At 39.4% G+C, this 22,348-nt stretch overlaps 1 protein-coding gene across 4 annotated transcripts in view; it reads left to right on the top strand.

The window, feature by feature from the left end:
- Positions 1 to 22,348, top strand: part of LOC135202464 (homeobox protein extradenticle-like) — an 81,730-nt gene that overhangs the window by 40,801 nt on the left and 18,581 nt on the right. For all 4 annotated transcript variants that reach the window (XM_064231868.1, XM_064231869.1, XM_064231866.1 and 1 more), the window contains exons 2-4: positions 3,129 to 3,319; positions 10,671 to 10,806; positions 15,523 to 15,619. In XM_064231868.1, coding sequence (XP_064087938.1) covers positions 3,129 to 3,319; positions 10,671 to 10,806; positions 15,523 to 15,619 — 424 coding nt within the window. The remainder of the gene's footprint in view (positions 1 to 3,128; positions 3,320 to 10,670; positions 10,807 to 15,522; positions 15,620 to 22,348) is intronic.

Genomic DNA, 22,348 nt, shown 5'->3' with positions numbered 1-22,348 from the left:
TGCAAAAACTGGCAACGCGCTGATTGCCTGAACGTTGAAGCCTTTTTGTTCGTCTATCCCCGCCCATGAATAAAAACATGGAGGCACCATGGAATCTCTCTCTCTCTCTCTCTCTCATCTCTCTCTCTCTCTCTCTCTCTCTCTCTCTCTTTCTACTAGCCATGTGTGTGTGTGTCTCTTATACTCGCCCATTAATAGCAAGTGACCAAAAATAGAACTATGCTATTTTTAAGATTTTCCCGTAGATTTTCTTGAGAGAGAGAGAGAGAGAGAGAGAGAGAGAGAGAGAGAGAGAGAGACATATACGTGTCTCTCCTATGGTCTCCCATTAATAACAAGTGACCAAAAAACGAACTATACCTGATTGTAAGATTTTCCTGTCGATTGTCTTGAGAGAGAGAGAGAGAGAGAGAGAGAGAGAGAGAGAGAGAGAGAGAGATGAGAGAGAGAGATCACTGTTATACTCTCCCATTAACATCAAGTGACCGAAAACGAACTATACCTGATTGTAAGATTTTCCTGTCGATTGTCTTGAGAGAGAGAGAGAGAGAGAGAGAGAGAGAGAGAAATCACTGATGAAGTTTTAGCGAGAGGTAACCTGAAGAGGATTTAATCGGTTTCGTTTAATTACCTGTTGGCTTCCATTGACCCGGCAGTGTGATCTTTGGCTGCAAAGGAATATAATGTCGAATTAATGCCTCTCTTACCCGCTGCAACAACCGCCAATTATCGAGTCTTAATGGCCGCTGCCTCTTCCTGCCTTTCCAAGTCGCTCCTCCTGAATGTTTCTTGTGTTGCTGATGTTCGGTTTTTGGTTCCCGTGCTGGCCTTTGTCCTGTGACACTGCTCGGCCTTGTTTTTGTGAGAGAGAGAGAGAGAGAGAGAGAGAGAGAGAGAGAGAGAGAGAGGAGGTGGGGATGAATCTTTAGGTAGGACAAAGTAACGACGAGAATGCTAAAGTATTCCTCTTGAAGATTAGGACTTTTCGTAGAGAAGAAGAAGGGTAAATTAATGTAGTTGAATAAATTAGTTGTGAAATAAAGTATACTTATAGATAGATGTAGGGCAAATTTTGGAGAGAGAGAGAGAGAGAGAGAGAGATGAGAGAGAGAGAGAGAGAGAGAGAGAGCAGGAGGCGTTTTGAGGTAGGGGAAATGAAGGTCCCATGAATGCATTACAGTATTGGCGTCACTCCCGGGTGACGGAGCAATGATGGATGATGCCATGGTCGTGAAGGGTCCCCACCCTCGCTCCCTCCCTCCTTCCCTCAGTAAATGGGTGGTAAGGGGTCCATCCCTACAACCCTTCAATGGACGTCTTTCCATTTTGTATCTTCTTCCCTTTAATCTTCTATTATTATTTTTAACCAACATCACATCTAATAGAATTGAAAGTTCTGAGTATCGATTTATGCGTAGTTGTATCTGGTAATACTTGTACAATTTAATTTTTTAATATTTCAATATTTATTTCCTTTCTTGTTTGATTTTTCCCTTTTAGTTTGCTGGCTTTGAGGCACCGTTTCTTGGATAATTCGTATATCTGAATTTCAATATGAAAATTTTTACTTTGCATATATTTTCACAAAAGTCGAAGTGTTGCCCATCTACCACGTCATTTTATTTTCATGTAGAATACGTTCAGAATGAGATCAGCCTTCATGAATTTTACTGCTGTGAATATACCAAAAAATTATAGAACAATTTCAGATTTTTATATCATTTAATCTCCTTGTTAGATCAAGCACTGTCTCGAGTATCCTTTCATTTTAAGATTTCGTTGCCATAGCAACGTCAGTGCATAGAAATATTCCAGTTTCAGCGGTAATTTTATATAGTTCTTTGACTTTTCATATCCAGTAATATGTTATGTGATGGTTTCATTATGTAGAGTATCTTGAAATGAATTCGGGGTTATTTGTAAGGGATGCCACATTTCACATATCAGCGTGTGTGTGTGTGTGTGTTTTTTTTTTTTTTATTGAAGAGTTGTACGTTGAATCTATGTATTTAGTCGACTCTGTGTTTGGGGTTTCGAAAGACTTCCTCCCCGATTGAGTGACTGGTGCTGCTGCTGCCCTATCAACTTCCCTATAACCTTGTATCTCGTCGATCGATTATTGGTGTTTTCACTCTTTGCCTGTCTTGGGTGTAACAACCACAACTCTCTCTCTCTCTCTCTCTCTCTCTCTCTCTCTCTCTCTCTCTCTCTCTCTCTCTCTCCTCGACGGACAGACTTAAATATTTACGTGTATAATGTGTATATATATATATATATATATAATATATATATATATATATATATATATATATATATATATATATATATATATATATTTATTTATTATATATGAATAACTTGATCACGAAGGAAAAAACCTTTATTTTATATTTTATATATATATATATATATATATATATATATATATATATATATATATATATATATATATATATATACGTGGATCTGTTAATTTAAATTAATTTACGGTCATTCAACTGCTGCCAATATTAAGGTCTTCGTTGTAGTATTTTCTATAACTCGGTCGATTGTTCAGTATAGCCCATCGCTGCTTCATGTCATTGTAGTTTAGACCCTCTCAATTGTCATTATAGTTTATAGAGTTTAGACCCTCTCAATCGATCCACTTTGTGGATCTTTAGTGATTGTAGTTGTAGATTGTTCAGAATTTGTCTTTTATATAACTGATGATTTTTATATGTAATTGTTTATTGCAGAAATGTGGTGATATTTTACCCTTTTGAGCAAATGTATCTATACTTTACCCCCTGGAGTCAAAGTATCTATACTTAGCCCTCTGGAGTCAATGTACCTATACTTTCCCCTCTGGAGTCAATGTATCTATACTTTGCCCTCTTGAGTCAATGTGTCTATACTTTACCCTATAGAGTCAAAGTATCTATACTTTACTGTATCTATACTTTACCCTCTGGAGTCAGTGTGTCTATACTTTGCCCTCTGGAGTCAATGTATCTGTACTTTACCCTCTGGAGTCAATGTATCTATGTTTTACCCTGTGGAGTCAATGTATCTATACTTTAACCCCGTGAGTAAACCTACCCATATTGTACCCTTTGGAGTAAACAGGTGTGTCTTTGTCCCCGCAGGCCTGTAACGAATTCACCACGCACGTGATGAACCTCTTGCGGGAGCAGAGCCGCACGCGACCCATCACCCCGAAGGAGATCGAACGCATGGTCCAGATCATCCACAAGAAATTCTCATCGATACAGATGCAGCTGAAACAATCCACGTGCGAGGCCGTCATGATTCTGCGCTCGAGGTTTCTGGACGCCAGGTAAGGTCGTCGATCTCTTTGCAAAAAGAGAAAAAGAAAAAAAGACACTTGTCTTTCATCGTCATCAGTGCCGTTGATCGTCTAAGTCGTAGCTGTTTTGTGGTGTTGCAAGTTCTCTGGGACCTTTGTTGTGCTGCTCTTCCATGTAGGCAGTTCTCTGAGCAAGAGTCCGTGCGGCGCTCAACCAACCTCAGGATAATTAACTTTTTTTTTCATTATTTTATTTTTAGGGATTTGTTGTCTTATGCTGTCATTGTTATTGTCTTGTATTTAGCGTGTCATGGTATGTGTGCGTAAACAGTTATTCAGGGGAAGCTGCCAGTTACTCAGGAGAATCTCCCAGTTATCCAGAATCTCCCAGTTATTCAGGAGAAGCTCCCAGTTATTCAGAAGCTCTTATTTATTCAGGAGAAACTCCCAGTTATTCAGGATATAGGCCGAGTTTTGTGCCGTCTCCTATTTGTGTCAAATTCGTTTTCGAAGGTCTATTGCAAACCCCGTTCTTTGGTGGCACCTTTTCAGATGCTAATTTGTCTTAATCCTTTATCCTTTAAACTGTGACTTGCCCTCTCTGACAATAGCTCCTACTTCATAGTCTTTTTTTTTCGTCTCCTTATAACATCTTGCTCCAGATTCGTCTTTGTTATTGTGCCATCTTTCTACCTATTTATCTCGTCGCTTTTCATTTTAACCCCCTTTATCTAATTTTTTCGATTTCACATTGTCCTCTTCTATTATTCATAGCTGGGTACGGTTACTGTTAAATCTTTTTCGGTCGTTGTCTGTCTCTTGAAATAGTTGTTTCTCCAACATCAATTTCTTCCTCCTCCCTCTCCTCCTCATTCATTAACTTCTCCTCCTTCTTTTTCATTATTATCATCTACTTCATTATCATCTTTATTTTCTTCTTCTTCATTATCTTCTACTTCTACACCCTTCCTTCCTCTTCTTCTTCTTCATTATCTTCTTCTTCTTCTTCTCTCTTTGTTCTTCTTCATTATCTTCTACTACTTCTTCTCTCTTTGTTCTTCTTCATTATCTTCTACTACTTCTTCTCTCTTTGTTCTTCTTCATTATCTTCTACTTCTTCTCCCTTCTTCCTCTTCTTCTCCTTCTTCTCCTCCCTTCCCCCTCCCCCTTCTTCTTCTTCTTCTTCTTCTTCTTGAATAGACTTCCATCACCTGGAAACAAGGTCCCGAAGAGAGCCTCTATTCTTGGGCAACTTCATTAACACCAGCATGAGATTGGCCTGATGACAGAATCCAAAATGTATTGATCTCTCCAGACAGAACAACACGTTTGTTTGTTTGTTTGTTTGTGCGTCCTTGGAGCTCACGATGTCGTCTGCGATCATCACCTTTGAATATGAGTTTTCGGTCTGCAGGAATATATACTTATTAGCTGCTATTGTTATTGCCTCTCAAGGCGAGTAAAATAAATGGTAGTTTTTAATGGGTTTTTACATTAGTAAATATGACTGGAAGGTTAGCAAGGTTTAATTAGTTGTATAGTAAATTTGTATTTTATATTCTATATATATATATATATATATATATATATATATATAGATATATATATATATATATATATATATATATATATATATACATACATATGCATATACATTATATTAGATAGATTTTCACGGTAATGTCTGTGCAACAGATATGGTTTCTGCAGTGAAGTTCATTCCTTCCTTTGGATATGTTTGACCAGCATGCACTGTTCGTGCATGATAGTTTGCTATCTGACCATCCGTAGTACTTTAACTCTTTGATCATACTGATGGTGCTGCGACTCTATTTTCTCTTAAATTTTCACAATCATCGTAGGAAATGAAAGCATTTGTAAAAATTGAAATAAGGAGGAAGTTCAATATGATATATGTTCATAACTTTGTCCGACTAAAAGTATTCTTTTGCTCAAGTTTTTAAATTCCACTGCCTCGTATTAGGGTATAACGTGCTTTGATAATAGTTTTCGCTTTTGTCACACACACACACACACACACACACACACACACACACACACACACACCACACACAGAGAGAGAGAGAGAGAGAGAGAGAGAGAGAGAGAGAGAGAGAGAGAGAGAGAGATGAGAGAGAGAGAGAGAGAGATCAACTAAATATATTTTATACAAATAAATGAGTAAATGGAGGTGAAGCAATATAATTAAAATTAATTTTGTCTAGCAAATACTTACGGGTCCGAAGTATTCCCGACGAACATCTTTACTTGCGTCAATCCCCAAGATATAGTTGAGTTCTACTATATGTCAGTCAGTCGGTCGTATAATATAGTTTTTTTTTTTTTATAAGTCGGTCACTGTATTGGTATAATATAGTTTTTTTTTATAAGTCGGTCACTGTATTGTTGTTGCTAAGTTTCCATTAATTCTGCTAAATATTTCATTGAAGTTGAAGATTTCCCTGGGAAATTTAGAAGTACAGTTCCCAAATACTTTTATCGTGTGTTTTGACGTGATCATGCAATGAAACGTGGGTATAAGAGTCCTTGGGTTTATAACCTCTCCTCGATTATATTATTATTATTATTATTATTATTATTATTATTATTATTATTATTATTATTATTGACGCTTTGAGCATTGGATCTGAAACGTGCAGAAGGCTTTAAAAAGTATATGCCAGAGAAATAGTAAACCAAAATCTTTATTTTAGCTTGCATTTGCCTATGGCGTGGTTATGATATGACAGCCGTGGAATATATTTTCCTTCGATGAGGTCTCCGGTTTAGTTCAAATTCCAGAACGGAATCGGAATTGAATAGAATGAGAGTGCTTTCACGTATCGCTCAATAATTTGTTCCAGGTAAAACCATGCCGAATTCCTCCCCCAGAAAGGGGTGTCAAATAGAGAACACGGGAGTGAATGGGCTGCCTATTCGTCCCTCCCTCCCCACTGCCTTCCACCCACCCCACCCACCCCCCTGTCTCCCAGGGCCAGGATGTGTCGTGTAGTTGTCCTAACGGGAAAGCATTTGTGGCAGTTGTGTGACGTGCAGTGAAGGATTCACACCCGGTGTCCTGACACCTCCCGGATTCCACAGTAACAAAATAGGAACCTGGTGGGCATTAGCTGACATGACAGGTCAGTAGTGGCCCTGGGGACGTGACCCCCATTCCCACCTCCCCCCTTCCCCGCCTCCCTCTCTCTCAGCCCCTCTATTGGTTGGACAGTGTCACTTCTCATGTCGTTAGGTTTTTCCATTTCCTTTTATATATTGTCGGACATTTTTGGCTTTTCGTTTGTTTTTCCTTTTCGATACGTTAGGTGGCATTTATTATTTGGCACGGAGTTGACCCCCCCCCCCCCCCCCCCCTCCCCCCTCCCACCCGCGCTTGATCTCTTGACAGGCAAGCCATGAGAGAGTCGCTGTTATAAATAAATATGACTGGGAAATGACCCCATTTCACCCTGTCATTTCTTCGATGATCCGACTGGAATATATAATAATGCCGCTTTTCGCAGCAGACTTGTGTATTTTCGATGAAGAGAAAGTTACGTCGAGGCGATCATTTTGAACGAAAGAATGACAGAGAGAGAGAGAGAGAGAGAGAGAGAGAGAGAGAGAGAGAGAGAGAGAGAGAGAGAGAGAGAGAGGGTCGACTTCCCCGGGGTTTACGACCCATTTCGTACGGCGGTGGCTGGGTTAAGAACCAGATGAATGCCCCATGAACTACCCTAGTTAGTCTTTTTAACTCCAATTACCCATACTTAGTGACTTTGCCTTTTACCCTCCCTCTTACGCGAAGTCTCCCATGGGAATAGTTTTTACTAAACCCCCACCCCCACCAACCCCACCCAACTTTAATTCCCCCTCTCTCCTAACCTCGTTTCCACCGTCTTTTAAGGGAGAATAGGAAAAAATCTATTAACTTTTTTTCATAATATTCATGAAGATTTAATACTCTTGTCCGCTACAGATGCTCTGCTCTCTTACTCAGTAGCATTGTTATTGTTTCAGATTTTCGTAGATTTATATCGTCCCTAAAATATTTATTTTGCTTTGGATTTAATTAAAAATCGTTGTAGAGGATTTTATCGTCGGTTATGTTTCAAATCCATATCAGTGCTATTGTTATGAAATCTGGAGTATAACGAAAACTAAGATTTTTCTCCTGCTGTTCAGAGAGAGAGAGAGAGAGAGAGAGAGAGAGAGAGAGAGAGAGAGAGAGAGAGCGGCAAGGCTCTTAGGGTCCTACGAGAGGGGAATATAGAGGACTTTAATATTGGCGTAACTCAGTACCAGCACTGAGCCTAACATTTGTAATTTGCTCTGCCACTCCCCCTGCATGGCAAGTGCCTCCTTAAATGGTCCTCTCTCTCTCTCTCTCTCTCTCTCTCTCTCTCTCTCTCTCTCTCTCTCTCGTTTGTGAAGTGGTTAGGTGCGATTATTTATGCTCGTAAATTGAAAATATTTAAAAAACGTTTAGGAATCAAAGGCGATCTTCTAATTTTAGCTTTATTCTATGTAAATTCATTTTCAGACGCCTATTATTGACAGCGATGTTTGAAATATGATGCTATGGCTTCATTCTTTTTTATTTTATTTTTTATTTTTATTTATATATGCAAAAAATATGATTCCTCTTTACTTTCATTTATCGTATTACTGAAAAGAATTAACACAATATTCGTCGATTAACGAGTGTTGTTTCATAATTGTCTCCTTAATAGGATTCGTAATTAATATGTATTTATATGTATAATTAAATCCCGAGTATTACAGCGTCGATGTAAATGAGAATGTAACATTTTCCATTCGGAATAAAGAAACACTTGGAAGGAAGGCTCGAGAAAATCCTCATTTGCATCGTGTTAACTGACTTAAATAGAAAATAGACAAAATATCAAATTAAGCTATATTTACTCTTGTTTAAAATCGTGATTTTAAAGATTTTCTAGAAAAAGGAGTTAGCTGAAATTATCCGTCTTTTCTATGCACTAAACAAGTTGTTATAGAATGGACGTCCACCCCAAACGCAGTCGGTGGCCACTACCCCTATTTTCTCAGGATTCTTTCGATTATCCTTGAGGGTTTATTGGTCCCATGAAAGAGAATAAAAAGAAAACGGGACGCAAAATAACTTTGACAATATCACAAGGCCACTATGGTAATATGGACGGGTAAAAGGGTATCGGTGGTGAGATGGGCGTCTGACCATATGGGTGGTACTCTGATGGGGGTGGAGGTGTCCCCGGGAGGGGGGGGGGGTGGGGGGGGGGGGGTGGGGGGAGGGGGGGGGGGGCATTGTGGTGCCGTTTACGAGTGAGTCCGGTGGGTTACGGCCCATAACAGAACATCACGGCCTCCTCCACCACCTTATAAAACCCACAATCTTCAGTCGAACGGCTTGTCCCGGACACCCTACAATTCGCACTGTGTCATCGACATCGTCCGGATGCTGATTCATTTCGGACGGTTCCTCTCCGTCTTTTGGCAGACCCGCCGAGGGCCTCCCACCCTCTCGCCGGAGGTAATCAACACTCCTGGCGATCTCGGGCCCATTGAGGGTGCTTCTGAAGGCGAGAACGAGGCGTTGTGGCCAGTTAGGGCTCACCCCCGAGCGTCGTTGGGTCCCCTTGACTTTGTGCCCTCCCGGAGAAGCAAACCTGAACGGAGCTGGAGAGAGACCCATGATTGGTCATTTACGAGGCTGTGCCACCAGGACAAGTGATTGGCTGGAGTCGTTACGACCCATCAAGTATTTTATCTCTTCTCTCTCTCTCTCTCTCTCTCTCTCTCTCTCTCTCTCTCTCTCTCTCTGATGTTCTGTGTATTTCTTATTTTCTCTCTCTCTATCTCTCATGTTTTGTGTTTTTCTTATTCTCTCTCTCTCTCTCTCGCTCTCTCTCTTCTCTCTCTCCTCGCGAACTCTCTCCTCTCTCTCTCTCTCTCTCTCTCTCTCTCTCTCTGATGTTCTGTGTATTTCTTATTTTCTCTCTCTATCTCTCATGTTTTGTGTATTTCTTATTTTCTCTCTCTCTCTCTCTCCTCTCCCCTCCTCTCTCTCTCTCTCTTCTCTCTCTCTCTGATGTTCTGTGTATTTCTATCTACTCTCTCTCTCTCTTCTCTCTCTCTTCTCTGATTTCTTTGTGATGTTTCTTGTTTTGTTTTCTATTTTCCTCTCTCTACTCATGTTTGTTTGTGTTTTTCTTATTCCTCTCTCTTCTCTCTCTCCTCTCTCTCCTCCTCTCTCTCTCCTCTCTCTCTCTCTATCTGCTGTTCTGTGTATTTCTTATTTTCTCTTCTATCTCTCATGTTTTGTGTTTATTCCCATTTTCTCCCTTCCCCCTTTTTTTTTTCTCCTCCTTTCTCTCTCTCTCTCTCTCTCTCTCTCTCTCTCCTCTCTCTCTCTGATTTCTGTTCCGTTATTTCTTATTTTTCTCTCTCTATCTCTCATGTTTTGTGTATTGCTTAGTTTTCTCTCCTCTCTCTCTACTCCTCCCTCTCCTCTCATCCTCTCTCTGTCTGATGTTCTGTGTATTTCTTATTTTCTCTCTCTCTCTCTCTCTCTCTCTCTCTCTCTCTCATGTTCTGTGTATTTCTTATTTTCAGTAGTTTTTTGAGGTTTTATGAGACAAGTGAGGAATGAATGGTTTATCTGTTGCTGTAGATATGTTTAGGTAATGTACTCCAGTTGTGGATAAATGAATCCCAGTCATTTATACGCGCGTCTCAATGAGAAATTCATGACTTTATTACCTTGCTAACCTTCATTTGTCATGCTGCATGTAGTTTAGTTATCTCAGGGTACTTTAGAGTGTTGAATTTGAGTAGGAACACTTACAAAGTTAATGATGCTCAGTGATTTGGGAGGGCATTAGATGCTCACTTGTTGCAAGTATCCCTCTGGATTGTGTTTACATTTTTAATAATTTTAAGGTGAAGACATTGCTCAAAGGATGAAAAATGTAGTGTTTTGACGAGTTTGTGATTCTGCGTAATTATGAATTTAAAAATTTGTTTGTTCTCTGTATCATTTGAGCAATGGCGTTGTTTGTACTAATGTTTTTTTCTTCCATCAAAGATTTATGATGTCCAGCCCACCAGAGCATGTTTCAGAAAAACTTGAATTTAATCATTCTTTTGAGTGCTCAGTTCAGTTTTTACTATATTAATCTGTCACTGAATAAATTTGAATGTCTCATTTTTTTGTGCTTGTAAGTTTACCGTCATTGAATATATTTGAAAGTCTCTTTTCTGGTGGGCTGGATGAAGCAGCCATGATGCAAAAAAAAAAAAAAATGTAAATAATGAATCGGAGGTGAGCGTGGTCTCTCACCTTGTCGATCCTCACGTTGTGGCCAATGGTTATTTGCAGGAGACGCCGACGAAATTTTAGCAAGCAGGCTTCTGAAATTCTGAATGAATATTTCTACTCCAACCTGTCAAACCCGTATCCCTCTGAGGAGGAAAAAGAGGCTCTGGCACGTCGCTGTGGCATAACCGTGAACCAGGTACAACTGTCTTCCATCATCATCCCCCCTCCCCCCACCACCCCCCCATCATCACAAAAAAATTTTATTTTTTATCCAACCCACCAACCGACCCACCGAACCGACTACCACCCCCCAACAGTCTCCTTTTTCCCCCACATCCAGGGAAAAAGATTATTATTTTTTTTTTTTTTACCTTGCAGCCAAAAGTAGCCACACTGCTCTCACTGCCACCCCCACCCCCACTTTTTCATCTTCTCCTTCTTCATAAGACTTTCTCTTCTTAGTTCCAGCTTCTTTTCTCTTCCTTTGTTTTCTTATTATTTATTTTTCATTCGCTAAGCAAGTAGCTGTTCCCTCCTTCCCATCGCTCAGCCAACTGCATCCGTTCAATTACTAAACGATGTTAATGTTTCAGATGATGGTCTTTATTTTTGCCAACATTTTATTTTCATTTTGGTCCTTGTTATGTGACCTCGGATTGTAGTGAGTGGGTTGCAGGGCACGGCAGTGACACACGAATGGGCACTAATCCCACTAGATGTTAGTGTAGATTTTATTTATGATTTGTTTTCCTTTTTTTATATATTGATCAAAGAATCTACATCCATGGGCATTGTAGTGGTGATGTAGTGCTCAGTATTAGTGTTGTGCTTACCCTCCTCCATTTTGATTCCGAACTCCCTCGTCTCTTTCTTTTGATTTATGTCAACTCTTCTCCTCCTTCTCCAGTGCATTTGTTGTCCCTCCTCACCCTCGCACATTCACGCTCCACCCTGTAAGCCTTTCTAGTTAGCAACCTTGTCGTTTTAACGGATTCTGTGTCGGGTGTGGGCGAGACATGTCTGAAGGTGCATCAGGGATAACAAGTGCCTTGTCCCTTGCAATAAAAAGGAAGATGTGGGGAGAGGGGGCAGTGTTTCCTCTGAGCAGTCGTCTACGGCATGCAATACAACCAACTGCAACTGGCTGGCGTGACGGAGACCTGCAACAATTGTTGACACAGGACGGACACACACACACATCGCTCGCGGGGTGTAGAGAGCTTGGAGCTGTCCTCTCCCTGGCCTGCCACTGCTGCCACCTGGGCATTTGATTATGACTGTTCACTGAACTTTACTACTCATCGTCATCGTCTTCATGTCCCGTGTTTATATTTCTGTTTGTAACTTTTTGTTTTACCTTTTAAGTTTTTGTTTTAACGCTTCATCTTTGGCGCGAGATTCATATGCAGACGATAACGATGCGTACGGGGCGATGCCCAGGTGACAGCAGGGGTGGAAAGAGAGAGCTAGAGAGAGAATATAACGCTTGGTGGACGGTGTTGTGGCGCTTTTATTGGTAGTTTCGTTGCCCCTTTTATCCCAACTTTGACCCTTCAATACAGATCAAGAGAAAGATTAAACAACCTCCTTCGCCCTTCTCATATGATGACCTCTTCTTCCTCAATTGCCCTACCTACCTACCTACCTACCTACCTACTCCATCCTCCTCCATTCCCCATAGCTTTTTTTATTTGGTCAAAGGTGTTTTTTATGGCTGTTCTCTTTCAGGCGCAAAAGACGCAACTTTTCCAAACAAGCTACAGAGATTTTGAACGAGTACTTTTACTCGCACCTAAGTAACCCCTACCCTAGTGAAGAGGCCAAGGAGGAATTGGCCCGGAAGTCAAATATAACAGTGGCTCAGGTAAAGAAACGTGTAACGGTCTCTCTCGTTAACTTCTTTGCAGGAAACGAAGACGAAACTTTAGTAAACAAGCTATTGAGATCCTGAACGATTACTTCTATTCTCACTTGTCAAATCCCTATCCGAGCGAAGAAGCAAAGGAGGAACTGGCCCGAGCGTGCGACATCACGGTACAGCAGGTATGGCGCCTCCAAAGGACACCAAATGCTACCCAGGACCCCTCCGACACCCGTGGGCGGCGGCGCCAAGTCCCCTCTCCCCTGGCCCCCCCAAAGTGAAAGCATATTAGGACTACCCAGCACCAGTGTCCGTGTTCCTTTTTTTTATATAAAGAAAATTAAATGGTCACCATACAGTCCTGCAAAGCGATGCCTTGAAACAAAAATGGCACCTTTTCCTATATGTAGTTTTTGAACAGTTCATGTCACAGCCAGTACTGTTGCTGCAATAACTACCACAACCGCTACAACTTTTGACTCATACAACAACTACCTACTAAGTGATGCTGATACTACTGCTGTGACCTCCTCTTCGAAGACCAGTGATGACGTGATAAAGGCGATGACCACCCACGGGTGTTGGAGGTGGACCTTCCCAGGCCAGCTCCCGGCCAACTACAACAACAGCAACAACACTTTTAAAGGAGATCTGTTTCCTTACATCACTGTCACTTTGACTAGGCACTTTCTCATGCTCGGAGCCTTTGTACCATGTCAGGGCTTTACCTACCTTCACATAATTGGAATGACTTTTTTTCATTATTTTTCATTTGTTTGATTGTTTGCCTACGTGATGCACGCCCGTGTAAAAGTGTTCACTGACAAAAAAAAATAATCATCATAATGTATACATAAGTAAATAGTACAGTAGGCGTGACCCACCCACCCCCGCCCTTCCTGACGTTTGGGTGCTGGCCTGGGAGTTGTGATCCGCCTGACAGCGCCCAGAAGGAAAAATGAAAAGGAATCGTGTCAGAGAGAAAAAAAAAAAGACCAAAGGAGAGGAGTTCCTGGGAGTATGGTGCCACTCGCCTCATGATGCTAAAAAGAACGTGTCCAAAGTCGTATCCCTGTATGATTTTGGTCACAGCTGAACCAGTTACACTCCCCCTGCTGTGTCGTGATGCCACGCTATGGTGAGGGCGTGTCGTGCCCATCTCCCCAAATTTTATTTGTTTAATGTTTTTCATCTCATTCTTTTCTTCACTAATCCACTAACATGCGGCACGCCGCCCTCCCTCCACCCCCTCCCACTCGCTGCTAGCCGCTTGCGGAGTGCCGCGTCTCCCATTCTTTGTATTCATTCATTCCCACATCTCTCCTCAAAGCCCATTCCCTTTTCGGATTACTAGACCACTTTTGCCTTGTCCTCATGATGCACACTCGTACCAAAGACTGTCTCGTTTCGTTTACGACAGACATCCATGCAGATTCCTCTAGCATTTTGTTTTTAAGTATCTATTTTGTTTTCATTGATTTGAAAATTATTTTTTTTTGTGGGCTTAGATATATTACGGGAGATGTGGGAAGAATTTTGCGTGTGGAACGCTGTGCCCCGTTTGCTGGCTGCTCGTGTGACTTCCTTCAGCGTTCCCCTCCAAAAGAAATCCCAGCCGTAGTGTGCTGTCACTGTCTCTCTCTCTCTCTCTCTTTTCTCGTGGCACTCGTAGAAGTGTGCTCCTGGCACGTGGGTGGCTGGCTGGCACTCTTCGTCCCGTAACCCAGGGCCGTTTGGGATGGGCCCTCCTCACACTTAGAGTGCCTCTGCAAGCAGCTTCTTTTTGCTTCAAGGCTTCGAATGGAAGAGGCGGCCTCCCTCCGTGGCACTGGCCTGAGATGAACGAGTGCCTCCCGCTGCGTCGCGGGTCAGGAAGGACTCTTGTTGCTGCTGCCACTCCAGTGTCAATTTCTTGTGATCGCTTCCGCCATATTTTTGTTCTCTTAATTTTTGTGGTTGAGAGAGGAAGAACGAAAAACATCCATATTTACAGTATATATATATATATATAATATCGCTTTCTGTTAGAGCTGCTTTTCGGCCCAACTTTCTCAGCCCTCTTTAGTGTACTTGATAATAAGTATTTTAAAAAAAACGCGCGAAGTCCTTTGCACCCTTATATACTTATATATTTTAATCTTTATCATGAACCACCTCCTCCTTACCTGTCCCTCAGACAAAATTAACCACCTGCAAATGTATTCATATAAGTATTCATGATGACAAACAGAAACACAACTTTTGGTGTAGGCGAGGTGGCCAGGACCCGTGGCCCACCCGCCGCCTTCTCAGCCTGAGACGAGACAAAATGAAATTTGTTGAAATGTAAAAATCTCTGTAGGTTGGAGAAAACCAGCCACGTAGTCTCCCAGCTTGTCTGTGCCTCCATGCTTGCCTCTTTCTCGTAGTGATCCAGTTTTATTTATTTGTTTTCCTTTTTAGTGTTTGCATATGCACGTTTATTGACCACGCTTGCATGTTTTAGTTTCTATTTGTTTTTTGAATTTTTCTTCTTTAGTCAGCCTAGCGTGCTTTGTTGCAACCCCGTTATTTTGTTTTCTCCTGTCTGTTTCCTTCCTTAATCTGTGTTGCCAAACCTCAAATCCTTTGCTTAATTATAAGTTCCCTTCAGTATTGTTCTCTCCTTCATCTCATTATTATTATTATTATTATTATTATTATTATTATTATTATTATTATTATTATTATTATTAATTATTATTTATTTATTTATTATTAGGATCTTTCGGAATCTCTAACTAAAACAATGTTCAGCCATTGTATTTTTCATATGACTTTTTCCTCTCATTTTAAAAAGTGTACATTTATAACTTGAAAATTTTTAACGAAGATTGTCGAGAGCTAATTCATTGAAATTCATTGTGTGTTTCCAATAAGAAGACCTAGAATCCTTTGACAACGAAATCGTAAGATGCACGTGAATTACTGAATGATGCAATACATTTGAGTGCAATATGTATATGTGTGTGACCTTACTTTTCCCACAAAGGCCTTCTCACTTAGGGGATGTAACTGACCCTCTACCCTCAGGTCTCCAATTGGTTCGGCAACAAACGCATCAGGTATAAGAAGAATATAGGGAAGGCCCAGGAGGAAGCCAACCTATACGCCGCCAAGAAAGCAGCCGGTAATATGACGCCAGGTTTTGTCGTTTGTGCTTAGTGGACGTCTCTTGTTGTTCAACCCCAGTTCGACTCCTGCTGTTGGAAAGCAAGATTATTGTGCTGCTTTTGGTTTGAAAAATTACGATTTGGTTGCATTTGATTCAAGGCGTTGGTGACGTTTATTTTAGAATATATTCTTAAATGTGTTACCCTGTAATTGGTTCAACGCCTCATCATCCTAGGAGTCGAGCTGGTGTTGAGTAGATGTTTAGCTTTATGGCTTTAAACTATTTTTTTTGCGTGTGTATACACAATGTAAACCAACACAAATAAACGCCCATTACTCAACATTTCGCAAAATGCACGTAGAATTAAAAAAAAAAAAAAAAAGCCTTTAGCAAACAAAATGAAAGTTCGTAGCAAACAAAATAAAAGTTCAGGTTCCAAGTGCTTTCACTTTCTGTTTTGTATATACACACGCACACACATACACACACACACATTGTATTTGTTCTTGAACGTAAGTATGCATATATGTTACCGGATCATACCCATATGTAGAATTACCCTCACCCTCTCTTCTTTTTTTAAATCACAGTTTATAGTAATAATTTTAGTCTGTGTTCCTATACTGATTCAAATTGTTTCACATGAGCCTTTTCCTTCCCTTCTGGGACCAGAAGGTGAAGAAAATGGATCTTGCAAATGAGCACTTTGTATGTTATAAAACACGGAAATTGTTTTAGATAAGTTTAGGTGTCTTAAACAGCATAAAAAACACGCATCCAATGGTTTCCAGTCATAAGAAATGAATTTGTATAAGAAAAATTTTTTTTAGGTATAATAAACTTTCGCGGATAAGTCCACAATTGGCTGTACAACAAAATTTAATCAGATGTTCCACGAATTCCTTGAAACAAAGTAACTCTCCACAATATTTTGTCAAAAACCGTTTGTTAGTTTGCATATAAGACATATGTGCGTATGTGTGTGTGTATGTGTTATATTATATATATATATAATATATATATATATATATATATATATATATATATATATTATATATATATATATATATATATATATATATATATATATATATATATATATATATATATATATATATAAATATATATATATCTATATTATATAATATATAATACTATCTACATATATATATATATATATATAGATATATATATATATATATATATATATATATATATATATATATAGATAGATATAAAAAATATAGATATAGATATATAATATATATCTATATATATATATATATATATATAGATAGATATAAAATTATAGATATATATTATATAAGTATATATATATAGTATATATTATATATATATTAAATTATATATATATATATATATATATATAATATATATATACAATACCTACATACATACATACATACCCATACATATATATAATATATAATATATACATATATATGGCACACACGTGTATAACTGAATCACGAAAGTTTGGAACGTTATATATATATATATATATATATATATATATATATATATATATTATATATATATATATATAACGTTCCAAACTTTCGTGATTCAGTTATACACGTGTGTGTATATATATGTATATATATATGTGTTTGTACATATGCAGGTATGTATTTATATACAAACATACCTACATATACATGAGTGTATTTTTCTGTATGTTTACTTAGACCATTTCGAATTAAAAGCATCAAGCATCTGATCGAACGCATTTTCAAACTGACAATTCTGTTTTTATTTTAGATTTTATTTTCAAAATTTTTTTCTTCTTTAAAAAGCGTTTGAAACTGGGATTGTTTTTCCTTGTTGTTGCGCGTCGTTATTTTTGCATCCGGAAAATCAACTTGATAAATGGCCTTTCAGCTTGATGCCCTCAGAGATTGCTGGTTTTACGAATGCCTCCAAACGAGGCTTGTCACTGTGTCCTTGGAACCTAGTTGCATTGAAGTGGCACGTTTTCGTAGGGCTTTTATTTTGTATTTATGTTGGCAGTACAGTTGATCATTTTTATTATTTTTTACTCTTGTAGTAAAACCTTTCGTAGTGTAATTGAGGGTTTGGGACTGTTCCTCATCCTATTGCTAAACTTAATATTCCTTCATAAAGTTCCTTTGTGGTTAGTGTAGGGTACAAAATTGAAAGGACAATTGTCTGTTGTAACTAGACTTCGGGGTAAACACATCCTGCGGATCTTCTGTTGTTTTTTATTTTCTTTTTTTATTTTGTTCCTTTGTAAAATCGCAATTGACGTGTATCAGTTTTTCTACTCTTTTCAAATACACCAAAGGTTATTAAATTTAGTCTTTGACTCTTAGATATGAACCAGGCCCTTATAGCATTCCGTAAAAAGTGGCAAACGCGGAAGAGCTCTATTAGAACGTTTGTTGAACTTTGGAGATCATCAGACCACAGATTGCTCTGTTCGATGAGTATGTCTTGTATAACTCGATGCTTTGGAATTTTCTCAAATTTTTATGTTTTCTCATATTCTTATGTTTCTGTAGCCCTTTTTGAAGGGTCGATGTGAAATGTGAATGATGTTCCTTCATTCGGCTTAGGCTGCGTTTCTTCAACTTTCTTTTTCTTTTATGCTGAGGATAAAAGCCATTAAATTATATCCTGCCAGTTACTTGCATAATTATTAGAATACGAGCTTCTTGTCGTGCGCTACTCGCGCTGGAACCCGGCTTTGCTGTCTCCACCACCTATCCCTCCTTACCCGTGATAGACAAATTGGTTTGCGGGAGGTTGGTTGATGTTTCCCCTACCCTTCGGTTCCTCTACCTACCCAGCCCCTACCTGGGGCGAACAAACCAGTTTGCAAGGGTGGTGGGTGGCTGTGTCATGTCTACCCTACTGTCACCCGGGGAGGACAAAGGAGATCCACTCGGATTTTATTATTATAGATTATTGTAAAAGATTTACGGGTAACTCTAACCATATATCTACTTCCTGAATTTAATCATTGGTGTATTGAAGCCAATAGATGACGGAGAAAATTATATTAGGTATCACGGAGTTTTTCCGTGTCCAGTTCGTGCAGAGTTGAATAAGGGGGCTTCATTGCAAAGTATCAAATTCATTGAATGCCATGAATAGAAAGCGAAATCTTTTATGAATCTCTGCTAGAATTACTGTGGGTGAGAGCAAGAGTCTTATTTTTTCGTTTCTCTTCACAGTTACACTCAAGATAACGCTACAAATTGGTTCGGGTTGCAATCCAAAATGAAAAGGTTGATAGAATAGCCTAGAGGAGTAGAGTACTGAAGCTAAAAAAAATTTTGTGAGGAATTGAGTTTATGAATAGAGAAACCGAAGAAAGACAGGGGCAGAGGAGGAGATTTGGTCATGGAAACATTGAATATTCTTGTGAGGGAAAAATATTTAGTACGAGCTTAAATTAAAGGAAAACAGCATCTGGTATAAAAATCCCCGTTGAAACCGGTAAAATCCAGTGATGGGAGAAAATCATCAGATGGTCACCCATTTGACAGCCAGGAATAGGACAAAGTAGTATGTTTTTGAGTAGGGAAAACAAAATTGACTAAATGAAAAGAGAGAAACGTACCGAAGACGCTGAGCGTAAGACGAAGTTTGTTGTGTATCAGCTTTCACAAATCTCTCTTGGTGGACAGTATGTGAAAACTGGAGAAAGGAAGAAGAAACGCTGGAATGGACTGGAAGAAGGAAGAAGATGAAACGCTGGAACTAGGAAAACGAAGGTCGTGGAGAGGGACGAAAAATATGATCAGGTTTAGGAGTAAGAAAGGAGAGATGTTGGTAGGGGGCGGGGAGAGGGGAGGGGAGTTAGGGGTTCAAAAAAGGGGAAGGGTCTTGGGACGGGATTGGTAGGTGGGGGAGGGGGGAGAGGGGACTCAGAAGGAAGCAGCCCGCGCCCTCGTTCCTTAGTGTGCGCCTTATGAGTTGGGGGGCCAGGCGACAAGTGCATTCAATGGTTTGGGAAGCGGTCCACACCGTCCTCATGTCCCTCCTCCATCGCAGGCAGTTATCAACCTTTTAGCCCTGTGACGTAAGGGCGGCGATTGCCACTTCTTTCCCCGGAATCCGTGCCCTTTTGGTGCCCTCCCTACTTCAATTATTATACTGCAGTAACTCGGACGGGAGAAATTAAGTCCCACGTTGCAGTCGTACGCCATCGTCTGCGGAGCATCATTAAGGACGAATTTTCTTGAATTCCCGTTTGAGGAATAGCCTCTATCTCTTCGACAACTTCGGATGACTATGTCGTTACCCAGAAGCTTCTCGGGAAGATTTCTCGTTATTCTTCTCTCTCTCTCTCTCTCTCTCTCTCTCTCTCTCTCTCTCTCTCTCTCTCTCTCTCTCTCATGTTCCATGTACTGAGATAAATAGTCCCAACATATGAGAAGGATGTTTGAGATTCTCACTCCCTCTCTCTCCCTCTCTTTCTCTTCCACCTATCCCAATAATAATTATCTGTGTCTCTTTCGTAAGGATTTAGGGAGTTCATTGACCCACCCATTCCAGTAATTAAGTCTTTCTCGGTTATTGATAATGAAGTAGATTTTATCTCTTGCATTAGTGACAGGATGAATCATTGTTCAGCTACTATTAATTGGGTAACTCTCTCTCTCTCTCTCTCTTTTTCGGAGGAAATAAGAGAAAGCTTGTTTAGGAAATGTAATATCACTTGGCTCCTTTTGCTTTTTGGAGTTCACAGAGGGCAGTGATCGGGAAATTTATTTTTTTTAGGTATAAGCACGACGTCGGTTATATCTTGATATTATGGTAAAGGTGAAGGGGGTCCCCAGTCAAGATTATGATTTTGACCATGAGTGATTGTGGATGTTGGAATCCACCGAGTAATTTTTTTTCTTTTTTATGAATCTCGGCTAGAATAGCTGTGGGTGAGAGCAGTAGCCTTATTTTTTTTATTTTTTTTTTTTTTCGTTTCTCTTCTCAGTTATTTTCAAGATGTTTTGCAGATTGGTTCTAGTTAGAAATATCATCTCAGACTGAAAATAGTCGCTAACTTATTAGCATAATTTGACGGTACTAAAGAACCCTAAATTGAAGAAATAAGTATTTCATTTTCGTCGCAGGGTTGGGTTTATAACCATACATAAAATCTGATCAAATAGGTTATTCTTAACTCACTCTCTTTCGGTTGAAAACCTTATCCTTCATTTTCCTTATATTCCTCAAGGCCATGCCAAAGAAAAAGTAGGCCTATGCTACTTTGGGGGGAGGGGGGGACGTTATACTCTAAAAAAAGGAAATTACCGTAGTGAATATTCGTCTGTTAGTTAAAAAATTAAGCTATGGGCTAGGCTCAATAAGACAAATGATATTTCAAAATAAGAAAATCAGGTTAGTGTTAATTGAAGGTATTGGTATTTAAAAAAAAAATGGTTGTTGAAAAGAGAGGTAATCAAGAAAATGAGGTCCGTGTTGAATAAAAATTTAGTTTCGAAACAGTTAGGGCTTAGCTGAATAGAGAGTCTTTGCATGTGCTGGCCCATTTTTCTGCATTAAACTGTAATAATATAAAGGGACTAGCATACAAATTAAAAGGAGTAAGACTAACATCGGTACTCAGTCCACGTAATGAGTTTGACGTGAAATCCTAAGCGGTTTGTTTTTCTCGTTAGAAAAAAAAACTGCGAGAGAGAAAAAAGTTTTCTGCCTGGTGAAGTAACTACTGGCGATTTATTCTTGATGTAACACCGCTATGTTTTGCCTTCTATTCCGCAGTTATGGGAAACTGCAAAAATTATCCTTTTGTTTGATAATGAATCTGTTAAATGATGATGGGTTTACCTGAGAGATCGTATGCATCTGTAAGTAATTCAAGTTTTACGTTTCTGGGTAAAACGAAATAAATAATTTTCTATTTTTGAAAACGAGAAACGGATTCCAATGTTCATGTATGAGTACCGGATGACGTTATGGTTACAGTTACCTGTACTTGTTCTGTGTATCTTGTTAATATGGTTAAGCAACTCGCTTTACTATTGCAGTGCTATTACTCCGTAATTTGCTTTTATGCTCAGTAATTTGCCGTCAACGAGGCTTCTTTTGAAGTGCCGAAGTACCGAAGTACCGCCTTGCTTATTCGCTATAGGGATACCTATAAAAGAACCGAAAATATTCCGTAATTGTTGTGATGCGTTTGCAGAAATAGTAGACATCTGTTATTGTTGCGAGAGCAGCCGCTCAGTATTCTTGGGGAGCCTGTTCAAAGACACCATTTGTCATTATAAATAGAATAAAAAAAGAAAACACGTGTCCAGGGTAATCATCATTTTAAATATTTCGGAATTTATCTTCTATACTTTTTGTCACCGTTTCCTTAAGGTTTTATCTTCGTGATTTTGTTTTACTCTACGTAAAAATATATTCTTATTTTGATTAAAGAATGCATTCCGTAAGCTAGAATCCTTATTTCTAACTTCTAAACACATAGACAAAAGAATTCCATAATTCAGGTACATTTCCTCATGATGATTCCCTGCAGAATATGACTGAGCAAGTGACAAAGAATAAACGTATTTTAAAAGGTCAAAACATGATAAACCAGAGACCTTATTGGCATGCCCAGTTGCCTGATTGCTTGGTGCTTTTGTTAGGGGTGGAAAAAAATAATTGCCGTTGTACATTTAAAGGTTAAAGAACATTGCCCGCCAGTCGGCTTGGTTTTGTAATATCTTTGTACACTGCGCTGGT

The sequence above is a fragment of the Macrobrachium nipponense genome, chromosome 30 (assembly GCF_015104395.2).
Source record: "Macrobrachium nipponense isolate FS-2020 chromosome 30, ASM1510439v2, whole genome shotgun sequence".
Taxonomy (NCBI): domain Eukaryota; kingdom Metazoa; phylum Arthropoda; class Malacostraca; order Decapoda; family Palaemonidae; genus Macrobrachium; species Macrobrachium nipponense.
This window is presented reverse-complemented; position numbering and strand designations above follow the sequence as displayed.